The following is a 16,914-nucleotide window of genomic DNA, read 5'->3' as shown; positions in this document are numbered from 1 at the left end:
GGGGCTATTAGCATGATTCTATCATAATGATTATGGAAATAATTATTCATGTTTCGTTTGACAATGTGATTATATTAATTTATGATTAAAGTGATCATAATCATGATAAAATGCAGAGTGGTGTCATTGAATATACTCTCACTGGATTATATTTATTGTTGGAATGTTTTTTGAGTGTATAAACACATCTTTTGATGGCTGTGTATGTATCCAATATATACTCAAGAAGACAAGTGTTCTGGTAGGGAGGCACTTCTGCTTTCCACAGGCACTCAGCTCTGACCTTTCAGATGCACTCCTATCGCACTGATGATAGAGAAATATATTCTGCACCTTTTCAAGTCTGAAAAAACACTGTTTCCTGGACAGAAACAGAAGCTTTCTCTGCCTTTGAAAATTGGCTTTTGTTCCTGACAATTCTTATCAAAGCCTTGTATTCCTTTTTATTTGTCTTTTTCTAGACTTAAAGTCATTACTCTGCTCAGATTAAAGAAGATGCTATAATTTTATTTTGGGTTAGCGAGATCAAAGAAAAGATGATCCTTGAAGTCTGTATTAATGGAACTGCGCACGCTGCACTGAACCTCAACGAATCATTGTTCAACTGGGAAGCAAAACAGAGGGAGTTTGTATAGTGGATTTTATAATGAATATAGATACATAATATCAGATAACTCAATATTAGTAAACACATCTAGGATTATTAATACAGTGTACATAATGCTCTATGTCATTATGTCAGTGAAAAAAATTGATATTCTATGAAACATTTAATGCATACATCCATAGACTATATACTTGTAAATGCAATTCTACATGACTAAATCTATATGCTGACAAATGTTAGCTGGAACACTACCACACTATGAGATTTTTTAGGCCAGTAAAAGGATATATTCAGAGACATGTAGGAGTTTCTCTCTGCCATGCTCTGCATGTCCCCACACTCCATCTTGACATGAGGGAGACACAGACTGTCCACGGTCACTGGTCCAAGGCCTGATGTGCGAGGGTGGTGGGTCAGGTGGCTGGATGTCACTTTGGACCTCATGGCGATGGCATCCCAGGGCAGCTCCACCGAGTCTGGGGAGGTTCTGTCCATGGATGGGGGCACGCATGGGAGACCTCCGAAGTTAGTGTGGGGCCCGTATTTGAGGAGGTGTTCCAGGATTTGACTGTCATGGAGAGGTGTGCTGTAGTTAAACTGGAATGGAGAATGGTGTAAGGGGTAGGGCCTCTTCACCGTCGGGGTAACTGAGCTAAGCTGGCTTAGGAGCGGCTTACGGACCACAAGAGACAGAGCCTCGGTCTGATCCTCAGGGCTGCAAGGCTCAGTGCTCTCGTAGTACTCTAGAGCCTGGGGTTTGACTGGCTCCTCAGTGTGTGATTGCTCCTGGTTACAGGCTACCTGGCTCTTCCTCTCGACTCCCAAGTCGATGTTCTCCGGGGTGTGACACATGCGCTGATAGGATGACTGGTTGAGCCCCGTGGAGGAGAGTTTCTTGAACACCATATCTACACTGTCACTCACCGCTTTGGAGAGCTCATGCTTCAGAGTCTCCTGTAGGTTCTTGCCTTCCTTTTGATGTGTCAGAAAACTTCCGTCTTTCTTCACTCTGTCCTTACAGTCCCCTTTAGCTCCGTCATGCTTCCTCTCTAACTCTTCATCCATGTTTTTACGTAACCCAGACTCTTTGCTTGGTGTGGTGTCATCATGTTTTGCGGTGCTGGCTGTGCCTGTGCCATCTCTGTCCTCACGCTCAGTGTCTTCCTGGTTATAAACCTGCAAGAACTTCTCCTGGAGCTGTCTCAGGAGCCTCTGCATGCTCTGGAGCTGCTCCTTGAGCTTGTTGCACTCTTCATCCTTACTGCTGCTGCCACTGCTGCTACTGCTGCCTCTGTTAGCCGGAGCAGCAGCATTGAGACTGTGCTCCTGATGCTGGGGGAGCCTCTGTTTGCGTTTGTTCTCCCTGTAGGCCTCTCTAGCCTCCCTGGTGTCTGACACGGCCCTCTCACTGTCACCATGGAGCCTGCTGTTGGGAGACCCCGCCATGCCTCGGATTATGTTCTCCACACGGGCACGCTTGGCCTGGAGGTGATCACTCAGCGGCCTGTCCCCCTCAGGGCTGGCTCCGTTTGAGAGGTGACTGCCTGGGGATGCAAATTCCGCTGCGCTGTCCTTGGAGGAGACACTGCTCTGGTCCTCCTGACTGGAGTCAGCCATGGTGGAGCTGGACACAGCCGAGGTCGGTAGGTAGAAGTGGCTTTCGTCCAGAGCCCTCTTGTTTTGGACAGTTTTGCGCAGGAGGTGGGAAATGATGGATCCATTGGAATATGAGGTTAGAGGCTCATCGTACATATTTCTGCGGAAGCAGGGGATCATGAGCCCAGCCTTGTCATCCTCCACACCGCCGTCACTGGCGTTGTGCATGTTCTGGTCAGGAAGGCTTAGGTTCATGCTCACTGTAAACCTTTTTATTGCTGTGTCGGGACACCTTAGAGTGAGTCACAATGAGATGAACGGACCACAGACTGCTCTGGAAATGCAGGTATCTGAAAAGCAAAGGATAAAACCTGAATACACCATAAATCTCTTATTCAGTACAGCATCTATAGCACAGGGTATGTCCGTAAACAGTATGCAACACTTAACAATATTTGGGGTTCAAATTGTTATGTTTTGGGGAAAGTAGAATGCACAAGTACAAGTTAAACCTACAGAACATAGAGCAGAGGGCTTGTACCAGAACACTTCGGTTACTAAATGTTAGTAGACAGCGCTCCCTCACTTCTCTATTACATGCCACTTAAATGATATTCAACAGAGTTGATTGAATGTATATAATCATGGTGGGAAACAATAATCTGCTTCTTCCATTATGCTTATGACACCTTAAAGTAGTGATGCACAGAAATAAACTGTTATTTAAAATAATTTTTAATATAATGCAATAGCCTCACATGGGATCCTGCCATTTCATATTTAGAACTTGAAATTTCATCTGTGATCTTGTAATCACTACCTCAGTTAACAAACTTGTTATTACATATTCATAGCATGGAATGTCAAAGGCCCGTAGATCATTATTTGAAGATCCTCAGATGTATAAGAGAAATCTCTAAGAACTCAAGGCACAGGGGAGTGCACAGTTGTGTCTCCCTTTCATCTTGGGTTGGACATAGTCAATATGAACGATAAAAAGAATAACAGTTTCACTCATGAAAGGTATTATTTAATCAGAATATGAAAGGCAAGAAAAGATTCTGAAAAAACACACAAAGGATCAATCTACAGTACCAGTCAAAAGTTTTGACACAGCTACTCATTCGAGGGTTTTTCTTTATTTGTACTATTTTCTACATTGTAGAATAATCGTGAAGACATCAACACTATGAAATAACACATATGGAATCGTGTTGTAACCAAAAACGTATTAAACAAATATATTTGAGATTTGAGATTTTTCAAAGTAGCCACCCTTTGCCTTGATGACAGCTTTGCACACTCTTGGCATTATCTCAACCAGCTTCATGAGGTAGTCACCTGGAATGCATTTCAATTAACAGGTGAGCCTTGTTAAAAGTTAATTTGTGGAATTTCTTTCCTTCTTAACGCGTTTGAGCCAATCAATTGTGTTGTGACAAGGTAGGGGTGGTATACAGAAGAAAGCATTATTTGGTAAAAGACCAAGTCCATATTATGGCAAGAACAGATCAAATAAGCAAAGAGAAACGACAGTCCATCATTACTTCAAGACATCAGTCAATCTGGAAAATGTCAGTAAATTCAAGAACTTTGAAAGTTTCTTCAAGTGCAGTTGCAAAAACCATCAATCGCTATGATGAAACTGGCTCTCATGAGGACCGCCACAGGAAAGGAAGACCCAGAGTTACCTCTGCTGCAGAGGATAAGTTCATTAGAGTTAACTGCACCTCAGATTGCAGCCCAAATAAATGTTTCACAGAGTTCAAGTAACAGACACATCTAAACATCAACTGTTCAGAGGAGACTGCGTGAATCAGGCCTTCATGGTTGAATTGCTGCAAAGAAACCACTACTAAAGGACACCAATAATAAGAAGAGACTTGCTTCGGCCAAAAAACATGAGTAATGACATTAGACCAGTGGAAATCTGTCCTTTGGACTGATGAGTCCAATTTTGAGATTTTTGGTTCCAACCGTGTCTTTGTGAGACGCAGAGTAGGTGAACAGATAATCTCCGCATGTGTGGTTCCCACCGTGAAGCATGGAGGAGGAGGTGTGATGGTGTGGGGATGCTTTGCTGGTGACACTGTCAGTGATTTATTTAGAATTCAAGGCACACTTAACCAGCATGGCTGCCACAGCATTCTGCAGCGATACGCCATCCCATCTGGTTTGGGATTAGTGGGACTATTGTTTGTTTTTCAACAGGACAATGACCCAAAACATACCTCCAGGCTGTCTAAGGGCTATTTGATCTTGAAGGAGAGTGATGGAGTGCTGCATCAGATGACCTGGCCTCCACAATCACCGACCTCAACCCAACTGAGATGGTTTGGGATGAGTTGGACCACAGAGGGAAGGAAACGCAGCCAATAAGTGTTCAGCATATATGGAAACTCCTTCAAGTATGTTAAAAAATGATTCCTCATGAAGCTGGTTGAGAGAATGCCAAGAGTGTGCAAAGCTGTCATCAAGGCAAAGGGTGGTTATTTTGAAGAATTTAAACTATAAATTATATTTTGATTTGTTTAACACTTTTTTGGTTACTACATGATTCCATATGTGTTATTTCATCATTTTGATGTCTTCACTATTATTCTACAATGTAGAAAATAGTAATAAATAAAGAAAAACCCTTGAATGAGTAGGTGTCTGCAAACTTTTGACTGATACTGTATATTATTAAGGGGAAAATAAATGAATTAATGTTTTTATCTCTCATTTGCGTTCAATTGTAGTTTCTTTGTAAATTGATTTATTCCCATGTGTGGATCATGTGTGGATCATGTGTGCTGTAAAAACAGCATGTTAAGATAGCTAGTAAAAATGTATCCTGGTAAAATCATGCATCGATCAAATTTACCACAATCACTATTAATTACACATTTCAAATGACAGACTTGCATTCTATAAAAACAACACACAATGAATGTATATTTCACCAAGCCCTCATGTGATAAATCTTTTGTTTTACATAAGTGAGTAAATAGCCTTATAAATAGCCTTATATGTATGGACATTTTCTTTGCAATAACTTTTTTGGAGGGAGAAACACAACAAAATTAAAATTAAAATAATCTTCTGACCACTATGACTACAGAAAGTTGGAAAAATAGACATCCTCAATAAATACAGTGAAGTCATTCATATTCCACTTACAACACGTCTTTAATGTATAATTTACAACACATTGCACATTGTGTAGGCTACCTGGTGTATGGCAGTGACTGAAGAACTGGTAGTCTCTATACTTGATTTACAATTTGAGGATGGATTATTTCCTCTTTATTGGATGGAAACACTTTCTGTCGTTTGTTGAATCATCCTTACAACTTTTTTAGTAAGGTTATCTAATAGGAGAGTCTTATTCTTTAGGCAATTAATGATTATCAAGTACATTTATTTGGATCAATCCCAAACGAGGCATGATATTCTAACATAATAGCAAATATAGCCTACGTCCATCTGCATGGAAATGACAGAACTATCCATAAAACTATAGTTAATCAATTATAGAGTTATTAATATATTTTTAAACAAGTCAAACATTACAAAATGTTACAGTGCAGCTTGTAATCTGTAGTGAAGAGTGGTCTATAAGTGCCTAAAAGCCTAAAATGTGCCTAAGATTTGCCTAAAAACACAAAACAAACGTGCCTTTATTTACTGAGTTAATAATATACACAGAAAAACGTCAAGAATTCAACATAGCTGAAATCATAAGCAACCAATTAATTTGCATGTGGACAATGCTGACATCAACTAACAATAAGGTCAACAATCATAGCCTTTAGTTGTGAAACTAAGGATGTAGCTGAGAAATGTAGGCTTAGTTGTCATCCTGAGAATGTCCCAAAGTAAACGAGCACACAGAATGCGCACCTTACCTGTTGCGTTGAGTAGAGTCGAGTCGGGTTGATACACTGAAAATGAATGTGATGAGAGCTGGAGCTACTGTCAATGCATCAAAAAGAAACAGAGGCGTGGCCTCGGAGTTGACTCAACTCTGAGGCCAAGGATGATTTTTTATTTAATTTCAATGTTATTTAACTAGGCAAGTCAGTTAAGAACAAATTAGTATTTACAATGACGGCCTACACCATCATTCAAAACAAATCCTCAATAGAACTAATTAGTTGAGCTCATATTAGTTGTTTAATAGATATTATTTTGTCATTTTCAACAAATCTATGTATTGGCATAATAGGGCAATATTTCAGAGTGGTGAGTTTGAGGACAATTTGCAAGAAAACTGATTATGAAATGAGAAGAAAATGTATGCTACAATTTGTGTTGAACTGATAGTTTGTTTACCGGTAGGCACTCACTTTTTTGAGTGTAGACTAGATATCACATTATCCGTGATTTAATGATCCTACCATAAAAAAAAAAAAGCTATATTACACATTAATAAACTGACATAAAATACAAATGAATAATCTTATTATGTAATTATCCAATCCTATTTAAGAATAGATGAGGAAAAATCAAACATGCATTATGCAAATGTGTTGTAAGTTATTTTCACTCACTGGGCCACTAGCTTTTCCACAGTGAATCCTTTTTGGGACATCCCTTTGATCAAACCCCCATTAGTTGGGGCTCTTGGTACCTCCCACACTGCTTCCGCCTTTAGCAGGTTTTGGCGTACTACGGAGAGGAGATTCCCTCCCGCCGACAGGTTGCTGTCACTACAGACACCATGTTATCCTCCCGGTGTCTCAGCCGGAATTTCGGACGTTCTCTCTCTGTCATTCGTCAGGTAGGCATTAGATAAATGGAAAACTTTCACGCGGAGCTTCATCATGCTGCTGCCAACGTTGAGGTCTAGGTTAGCGAGAGGTGTAGAAGCGCCGCCCGTTGAGCAGTAGGCCACGGTAGTCCTTCACATTGCAAGCCAAGGACAGCATGACACCCGATTCCCCGGCAAGACATTGGTTCAACCCGGTTTTGAATTCTAAAGCAGTATCTCCCATATAATTTGATTATAGCTAACATTTTATTTGGTTTCACGAAGTTGGCTAGTTAGCCAACCAGTGGTTTATTTAGCTAACGTTATCAAGCTACGATATGTTGAGGTCATTTGAGAGTTTTGGCTAGCACACAGCTATTTTTGTGATGATAGACTGTTGTATTTTGCCTAGTTAGCTAGCTATATTTTGAACAAGCTATGTTCTTTTTTATTCAGATTTGACATCATATTGACTGTCCAATCTTTGCATAACTGGATTAAACAAACCAGTCGAACTCTCAAATACACAGATAAGACAGCCCTCTATCAATCTATTTTCACTTGGTTATATATTTAGTCATAGTAGCTAGTTATCCCCTAGCAGTCTGTTTGTATAATAGTGTATGCCTACATTGTTTCCATGTGTTGAAGTCACCGATTGGTACAACACGCATGCATTAATGGCGCTTTCAAGACAACTGTGAACTCGGTAAAAAAAAAGAAAAGAGATCAAATCATGACGTCGGTGATTTTCAGGTCGCAGGTCTGAGTTCTAGAAAGATGCCCAAGTTTCCGACTTGGAATTCCGAGTTGGATGACCAAGCAAAACAATTTTTTCCGAGTCGGAGGTAGTTTTTCTCCTAGTTCCCAGTTGACTTGAACGCTAGGAAGTCGGAGAGTTCCGAGTTCCCCATTTTTTTTTTTTTCAACGTGGCAGTAGACCTCCCCCTCCACCACTACTGACCTTTGACTGGGGAGGTACAGTATGTCAAAGTCTTGTCTGTCAGACTGTTCATGTGAACATTGTAAACATGGTCCTTGGTAACAAACACCTGTTGTTGATTTTATGCATTTTCACTCCCTCGTTTTAGAAGGGGGGGATATAACATATGCATATGATATATATTTTGAGTTGTTTAATGATCACTTTATATTGATAGCTAACAGGTTACTGTTCTCTTTGACAGGGAATCAATGTGTCTGCATGGCGGGCTGTGCCAGGTGAGTGTTTTGAAACTGCATGTTAATTACAGTAGTTGAACCCAACTCTTTATACTGAACTAAAATATAAATGCAACATGTAAAGTGTTGGTCCCATGAGCTGAAATAAAATATACCAACATTTTTCCATATGCACAAAAAGCTTATTTCTTTAGAATTTTGTGCACAAATTTGTTTACATTCCTGTCAGTTAGCATTTCTCCTTTTCCAAGATGCACCATCCACCTTACAGGTGTGGCATATCAAGAAGCTGAATAAACAGCATGATCATTACACAGATGCAACCTTGTACTGGGGACAATAAAAGGTCACTCTAAAATGTGTAGTTTTGTCACAACACAATGCCACAGATGTCTCAAATTTTGAGGGAGAGCGCAATTGGCATGCTGACTACAGGAATGTCCAGCAGAGCTGTTGTCAGATAATGTTATGTTCATTTCTTTACTATACGTCGTTTTAGCGAATTTGGCAGTACGTCCCACCGGCCTCACAACAGCAGACCACATGTAACGACGCCAGCCCAGGACCTCCACATCTGGCTTTTTCACCTGCGGTATCATCGGGGACCAGCCACCCGGAAAGCTGATGAAACTGTGGGTTTGCACAATCAAAGAACTGTCAGAAACTGTCACAGGGAAGCTTATCTGCATGCTCATTCGTCATCCTCACCAGGGTCTTGACCAGACTGCAGTTCGGCGTTGTAAACTACTTCAGTGGGCAAATACTCACCTTCGATGGCCACTGGCATGCTGGAGAAGTGTGCTCTTCACGGATGAATCCCAGTTTCAACTGTACAGGGCAGACGTATGACGTCGTGTGGGCGAGTGGTTTGCTGATTTCAAAGTTGTGCCATGGTGGCGGTGGGGTTACGGTATGGGCAGGCATAAGCTACGGACAATGAACACAATTACATTTTATCGATGTCAATTTGGATGCACAGAGATACGTGACGAGGTCCAGAGGCCATTTGTCGTGCCATTCATCCGCCGTCATCACCTCACCTGCACGGCCGCATGTCACAAGGATCTGTACAAAAATTCCCAGTTCTTCCATGGCCTCCATACTCACCAAACATGTCACCCATTGAGCACGCTTGGGATGCTCTGGATCGACATGTACAACAGCGTGTTCCAGTTTCCGCCAATATCCAGCAACTTTGCACGGCCATTGAAGAGGAGTGGGACAACATTCCACAGGCCACAATCAACAGCCTGATCAACTATGCAATGGAGATGTGTCACAGTGCGTGAGGCAAACGGTGGTCACACCAGATACTGACTGGTTTTCCGATCCACGCCCCTACCTTTTTTTAAGGTATCTTTGACCAATTTGATGTATATCTGTATCACCAGTCATGTGAAATCCATAGCCTAATGAATTTAACTGATTTCCTTATTTAAATTAAAATGTATTTTTAAATGTAACCTTTATTTAACTAGGCAAGTCCAGTTAAGAACAAATTCTTATTTACAATGATGGCCTACACCGGCCAAACCTGGACGATGCTGGGCCAATTGTGCGCCGCCCTATGGGACTCCCAATCATGGCCGGTTGTGATACAGCCTGGATTCGAACCAGGGTGTCTAGTGACGCCTCTAGCACTGAGATGCAGTGCCTTAGGCTGCCGCACCACTCGGGAGCCCTATATGAACTGTAGCTCAGTAAAATATTTGAAATTGTTGCATGTTGCCTTTTTATATCTTTGTTCAGTGACGTTTGAGATTCTGCGCTTAAACTGAGTACTGTTGTCATCTGTCCTGCAGGATTGTCAGCTAGCTGTAGTGTCACTGTCAACAACCCTACGTAAGTATTATAGCTACACCATTGACCTGTCTTCTCATTGGAACATTGCTATAGCTGTGTTTTAGCCTTGTTTTATGCCGTTATACTTTCTGTATTGACTGTTTTTTATTTGTAGGAAATGTGAAGCCAGGTCCAGTGTCTTCCAAATCAGATACTTCAAGACATCTGTAGCTTGCAGTATGTATTAGCCTGGTCTCTCATCCGTTTATTTGACCCTTGTGATCTAAGCAGTAATGTGATTCTGTGTAACACTACAAGAGTTGTATTAAGTCAGTATTGTGTTGTCTCTGTCTTTTAGGGAATGAAGTCATCACAGTAAAGACACCTGCATTTGCAGAGTCTGTCACAGAGGGGGATGTGAGGTGGGAGAAAGGTACAGTAACTTACATGTTTGTCTCTGTGTTTCTTGTGCTCATTCAGATGTTAGTTGCAGCCAGGTAGATATTTCTGTTTGCCACGCTTAATGCAACTCTCTCTTTACAGCGGTTGGTGATTCTGTCAAAGAGGATGAGGTGGTTTGTGAAATTGAGACGGACAAGGTATTTAATGGTCGCTGAATCGCTCACCTTTTGACCTGCTATTTTCACAACAGCCTTATATAGTAAACTAACAGTTGACTGTAGATGATTAGAATAACAGAACCACAGAAAGTTTGATGTATCATGCATGGTCCTTGATGTTTTGTCTCGCTCCACAGACGTCCGTGCAGGTGCCGTCTCCTGCTGCTGGGGTGATTGAGGAGCTGCTGGTCCTTGATGGGGAGAAGGTCGAGGGAGGACAGGCTCTCTTCAAACTCCGGAAAGGAGGTCAGTACCACTGAGTTTACCATGTCTATGGTAGGACCACATAAAAAAATCTTCTAAATTCAAGACGCATGGGAGATGTGTTTACAGAGCTATTAGATTATACTTACACATTATACTTACCTACAAAGTAAACACATTGCTATTGCCTAATGCATTCTTATACCTTTCTCTCCTCAGCTGTTGCTGCCCAAGCTGCAGAGGCCCCAGCAGTAGCAGCTCCTCCACCCCCCCATGCTGCTGCCACAACTCCCTCCCCTGCTCCCTCTGCAGTGGGCCCCATCCCTACCACTATGCCCCCAGTGCCACCCGTCCCAGGAGCTGCCATCTCTGCCACACCAGGTTAGTGTGTCAGCCACTCAATGAACTCAATGTCAAGTGAGAAGTATTTAGCCTGTCCAGTGTGCACTGTTGATTATGGAAATTGACACTTGGTAATGGCTAAGAAGAGGTGGCGTGGCACTAACAACTCCTGTTCACCTGTCTGTTCGGTACAGTTTCAGCCATCAAACCCACTGCTGCTCCTGCTGCCCCAGCCGCTGTCACAGATGGAGGGGGTAAACCAGTCAGGACAGAGCACAGGGTGAGGCATCATAATCAGGAATACTGCAGTAAAGGAACCACATTATTCTTAATATTCACAATGGCTCAGACCATAGTGTTGGTAGAGTATACAAAAACAGTGTCTGATAGAATGCATAGCTGTTGTGATGTTTTCTCTTAAGGTAAAATATTTCTGTGAAAATTCTTAAAATAGTGTTATTTTTTTGTTGTTGTTTCTCCTATTTTCTGTCTCAGGTGAAGATGAACCGTATGCGTCTGAGAATCTCCCAGAGACTGAAGGAAGCCCAGAACACCTGCGCTATGTTGACAACATTTAATGAGGTCGACATGAGGTAGGCAATAACAGAATAGTTGTCCTACATTATCAAGCCCTATCTCTAGTAACATTATTAGATAGGAAATGGGTCTTATGGGAGCTGATTACTCATCCAGAACATATTAAACATTACCACTACACTTTCAGTACAACAGATTCACTTATATAAATGTATACATTTATATTAGGGATTATATGTCCTGTCTAAAATAAAGGTGTCTAGATAAAGTAAGGTCAGTAGTAAAGAAATGCTATTCAAGCTTAGGCCATACAGACAATGATTAGAGATTGGAATCTGCTCAATAGGAAATGCTTTTTGAAGCCAGATCTCCTCTTAAACGATGGAATGTAAATATTTGGTCCTAATATTGTTGAAAACAAAGATAAGATTTCTTAAAACAGGGGCTTTATTAATTTAGAAGGAAATGAACCCTGTGCTAACGATTACACTTTGAGGATTTATTTTCTGTGCAAATGTGGGGTGTCAGCTTTCAGCTATTCATGGGTTTCTCTGCATCCTAATTGAATTGGCATTGATGGTCTGGAGGAAGACCTCCAGGCCTGGGCTCATCTGGAGCCGAAGGAGCAGTCAGACCAGGAGACCAGAGCCTCTACTGGGGCCCACAGAGACCTGCGCTCTGAGTGGACGAGCTGCCTCAACCGATATGGGTTTTTATAACAGGCCAGTAAGATTTAGAGGGTTTTGGAAAGTGAAGATTTTTATCACTTCTTCTCTCCTTTCTCAGTGTCTTGGGAGAGGCTAATGCCGTTAGTGAAGAAACTTTAGAGTTTAAACCAGGTTAGAGACAGAAAAACAAACAAATAAAAAGAGATACAAGAGTCCTTTTTCATCATACAGAGGAGAAATGAGCGATGGTGAAACATTAGCCCAGTGTCAATAGCACTCAATCACCATGATCTGGAGAAGGTGAACTTTTACAGAAAAAATGTGTATAGTTTAAAAAAAGTTTTGTTGAAAAGATTGAGTGTAATGCATCAATATGAGAGCCTAATTCTCTCAACAGCAACATCAGTGAGATGAGGAAGGCCTACAAAGACGCTTTCCTGAAGAAACACAACATCAAGCTGGGCTTCATGTCTGCATTTGTCAAGGCTTCAGCATACGCTCTGATGGAACAGCCTGCCGTCAACGGAGGTGGGCTCTTCTTTCCGAGAAGTTGCTTTACTTGTCATATCAGTCTGAATAAGGCAACACACATTTTGTATCCACTGGTATCAGACGTATGTGGTTAAGTTGGTTAAGAACGAGATTTACATAGACAACCGTACTTAGTGTGTACTCCACCAATGCCTCTCTGGCCTATTTAAACTAGCCACAGTCAAGAAGTGGTTAACATTTTTGGGCTTCAGGGAAGTGAATCATAGAAGCCAAAGCAGACTGTTCTCTCAAATGGCCACCCGGCAAGTGATACCGGAGCGCCAGGTCTAGGTCCAATAGCCTCCTTAACAGCTTCGACCCCCAAGCCATAAGACTGCTGAACAATTAATCAAATGTCCCCCCTTTGTTTTTACACTGCTCCTACTCACTGTTTTATTATCTATGCATAGTCACTTTACCTCTACCTACATGTACAAATTACCTCGACTAACCTGTACCCCCCCAAATTGACTCTGTACCGGTACCCCCTGTATATAGCCTCATTATTGTTGTTTTATTGTGTTACTTTTTATTTTTTTAAATGACTTTAGTTTATTTAGTAAATATTTTCTTAACTCTATTTCTTGAACCTCCTTGTTGGTTAAGGGCTTGTAAAGTAAGCATTTCACCTGTTGTATTCAAAGCATGTGACAAATAAAATTTGATTTAAAGTTATTAGTTAATACAGTATTTTAAATGTTCAAATCCCTTTCATACCGTTTCTCTTTTTAGTCATTGACGACACAACCAAAGAGATTGTGTACAGGGACTACGTGGACATCAGTGTGGCTGTAGCAACACCAAAGGTAATGCCGATGGTTGGCTACTCACATTGAACACTTTTACAACAGGGCTAATATACAGTACCAGTCAAAGGTTTGGACACACCTACTCATTCAAGGGTTTTTCTTTATTTTTACTATTTTCTACATTGTGGAATTATAGTGAAGACATCAAAACTATGAAGTAACACATTTGGAATCATGTAGTAACCAAAAAAGTATTAAACAAATCAAAATATGGAATGCTGCATTTAGATGACCTGACCTCCAAAATCCCCCAATCTCAACCCAAATTAGATGGTTTGGGATGAGTTGGACCGCAGAGTGAAGGAAAAGCAGCCAACAAGTGCTCAGCATCTGTGGGAACTCCTTCAATACTGTTGAAAAAGCATTCCTCATGACAGTGGTTGAGTGAATGCCAAGAGTGTGCAAAGCTGTCATCAAAGCTAAGGGTGGCTACATTGAAGAATCTCAAATATAAAATATATTATAATTGGTTTAACACTTATTTTTGTTTAGTACATGATTCCATATGTGTTATTTCATAGTGTTGATGTCTTCACTATTATTCTACAATGTAGAAAATAGTCAAAAATTAAGAAAACTCCTTGAATGAGTAGGTGTGTCCAAACTCGACTGGTACTGTACATGAACCAAAACTCTGAATATCTAATATGTCCTGTCTCCCAGGGCTTGGTGGTGCCTGTCATCCGTGGAGTGGAGGGAATGAACTTCGCTGACATTGAGAAGACCATCAACGAGCTGGGGGAGAAGGTAGGATAATATGGATTTCGCTGTACTTTGTTTGGACTTTGTGCATTCTCTAAGTTGATGATGTTGATTGCAGGCCCGTAAGAATGAGCTGGCCGTGGAGGACATGGATGGAGGAACCTTCACCATCAGCAACGGTGGCGTGTTTGGATCCATGTTTGGCACGCCCATCATCAACCCTCCACAGTCTGCCATCCTGGGAATGCATGGTATCTTCGAGAGGCCAGTGGCCATCGGGGGCAAGGTTGGCTCTGTTCTGTAGACTTTGATTTTACTCCATATATTGTAGATTCTTATCTCAGGAGACCCCCTTATCATAAACTCAGCAAAAAAAGAAACGTCCCTTTTTCAGGACCCTGTCTTTCAAAGATGATAATTCGTAGAAATCCAAATAACTTCACAGATCTTCGTTGTAAAGGGTTTAAACACTGTTCCCCAATCTTGTTCAATGAACCATAAACAATTAATGAACATGCACTTGTGGAACGGTCGTTAAGACACTAACAGCTTACAGACGGTAGGCAATTAAGGTCACAGTTATGAAAACTTAGGACACTACGGAAGCCTTTCTACTGACTCTGAAAAACACCAAAAGAAAGATGCCCAGGGTCCCTGCTCATCTGCGTGAACATGCCTTAGGCATGCTGCAAGGAGGCATGAGAACTGCAGATGTGCCCAGGGCAATAAATTGCAATGTCCGAACTGTGAGACTCCTAAGACAGGACGGATAGCTGATCGTCCTCGCAGTGGCAGACCACGTGTAACAGCACCTGCACAGGATCGGTACATCCGAACATCACACCTGCGGGACAGGTACAGGATGGCAACAACTGCCCGAGTTACACCAGGAACGCACAATCCCTCCATCAGTGCTCAGACTGTCCACAATAGGCTGAGAGAGGCTGGACTGAGGGCTTGTAGGCCTGTTGTAAGGCAGGTCCTCACCAGACATCACCGGCAACAACGTCGCCTATGGGCACAAACCCACCGTCGCTGGACCAGACAGGACTGGCAAAAAGTGCTCTTCACTGACGAGTCGCGGTTTTGTCTCACCAGGGGTGATGGTCGGATTCGCGTTTGWCATCGAAGGAATGAGCGTTACACCGAGGCCTGTACTCTGGAGCGGGATCGATTTGGAGGTGGAGGGTCCGTCATGGTCTGGGGCGGTGTGTCACAGCATCATCGGACTGAGCTTGTTGTCATTGCAGATAATCTCAACGCTGTGCGTTACAGGGAAGACATCCTCCTCCCTCATGTGGTACCCTTCCTGCAGGCTCATCCTGACATGGCCCTCCAGCATGACAATGCCACCAGCCATACTGCTCGTTCTGTGTGTGATTTCCTGCAAGGCAGGAATGTCAGTGTTCTGCCATAGCCAGGGAAGAGCCCGGATCTCAATCACAGTGAGCACGTCTGGGACCTGCTGGATCGGAGGGTGAGGGCTAGGGCCATTCCCCCCCCAGAAATGTCCGGGAACTTGCAGGTGCCTTGGTGGAAGAGTGGGGTAACATCTCACAGCAAGAACTGGCAAATCTGGTGCAGTCCATGAGGAGGAGATGCACTGCAGTATTTAATGCAGCTGGTGGCCACACCAGATACTGACTGTTACTTTTGATTTTGACCCCTCCCCCCTTTGTTCAGGGACACATTATTCAATTTCTGTTAGTCACATGTCTGTGGAACTTGTTCAGTTTATGTCTCAGTTGTTGAATCTTGTTATGTTCATACAAATATTTACACATGTTAAGTTTGCTGAAAATAAATGCAGTTGACCGTGAGAGGACATACATTTTTTTGCTGAGTTTATGTGGAATAGAGACAGGAAGCAGTATTTGTCTGTCTCTGAAGCTCCTCTTCCTCTGCTGCAGGTGGAGATCCGCCCCATGATGTATGTGGCTCTGACATACGACCATCGCCTCATCGACGGCAGAGAGGCGGTCACCTTCCTGCGTAAGATCAAGACTGTGGTAGAAGATCCCAGAGTGCTGCTACTGGACATGTGAGCCAGCCTCCCCAGTCAATGGCTAAACAAACCAATCTACTGCCCTTCACACGCAGCAGCTATACTTGCCTGATTAACCTAAACTGCAGACGTTTTGTGTTGGTTAACTAGGCAAAGGGATACTTGAATAGACCAAAAGGTGCATTGGACTTATTGCATGGGCTGAAATGGTGAAATAATTGATGCTAAATGTTGTGTGTCTGGGGCAGGGAGAGGGTGTTGTACATCTCAAAGCACCATTTGCTATTTTCTACCTACAATAAATATTTGTCAAATAATTGTAATATAAATGGCAAAAAGTTGCATTAAGTATTTTTCATTAACTTTTTCTGAGATAATAACAATTGTAACCAAGATGGACTGTGAAAACACTATATCCTAAGATGTTCATGGTACAGGTAATTGAATCTTTGTTACACTGATGAAATGACTGTCCTGACATGACTGTCCTGACATCTCATTCACGCACACTCTTAAAGTCTGTTTATGCTGTGTAAAAAAATATATAATAATAATTAAACAAAATACTATTTAAAGACTGTTTTTAAACCTTGA

At 42.0% G+C, this 16,914-nt stretch overlaps 2 protein-coding genes across 2 annotated transcripts in view; one reads left to right on the top strand and one right to left on the bottom strand.

Annotated features, from left to right (window-relative positions):
- Window positions 1–6,830, bottom strand: part of LOC111963266 (prospero homeobox protein 1-like) — an 18,349-nt gene extending 11,519 nt beyond the window's left edge. Inside the window, exons 1-2 of the mRNA XM_023986593.2 lie at window positions 6,094–6,830; window positions 896–2,553 (exon numbers count right to left, since the gene is read on the bottom strand). Coding sequence (XP_023842361.1) covers window positions 896–2,458 — 1,563 coding nt within the window. The 5' untranslated portion in view covers window positions 2,459–2,553; window positions 6,094–6,830. The remainder of the gene's footprint in view (window positions 1–895; window positions 2,554–6,093) is intronic.
- LOC111963268 (dihydrolipoyllysine-residue succinyltransferase component of 2-oxoglutarate dehydrogenase complex, mitochondrial) lies at window positions 6,829–16,914 on the top strand. The gene is made up of 15 exons (XM_023986599.2): window positions 6,829–6,968; window positions 8,126–8,159; window positions 9,923–9,962; window positions 10,078–10,139; window positions 10,261–10,335; window positions 10,446–10,501; window positions 10,660–10,768; window positions 10,946–11,107; window positions 11,263–11,348; window positions 11,564–11,661; window positions 12,671–12,801; window positions 13,537–13,610; window positions 14,277–14,360; window positions 14,434–14,601; window positions 16,226–16,914. Exons 1-15 carry the CDS (start codon window positions 6,909–6,911, stop codon window positions 16,358–16,360), a joined length of 1,374 nt encoding a protein of 457 aa, XP_023842367.1. The 5' UTR covers window positions 6,829–6,908; the 3' UTR covers window positions 16,361–16,914.

This window comes from Salvelinus sp. IW2-2015, linkage group LG4q.2 (genome assembly GCF_002910315.2).
Source record: "Salvelinus sp. IW2-2015 linkage group LG4q.2, ASM291031v2, whole genome shotgun sequence".
NCBI classification, from domain to species: Eukaryota; Metazoa; Chordata; class Actinopteri; order Salmoniformes; family Salmonidae; genus Salvelinus; species Salvelinus sp. IW2-2015.
Note: the sequence above shows the minus strand (reverse complement) of the source record. Positions and strands in the feature narration are given on the sequence as shown.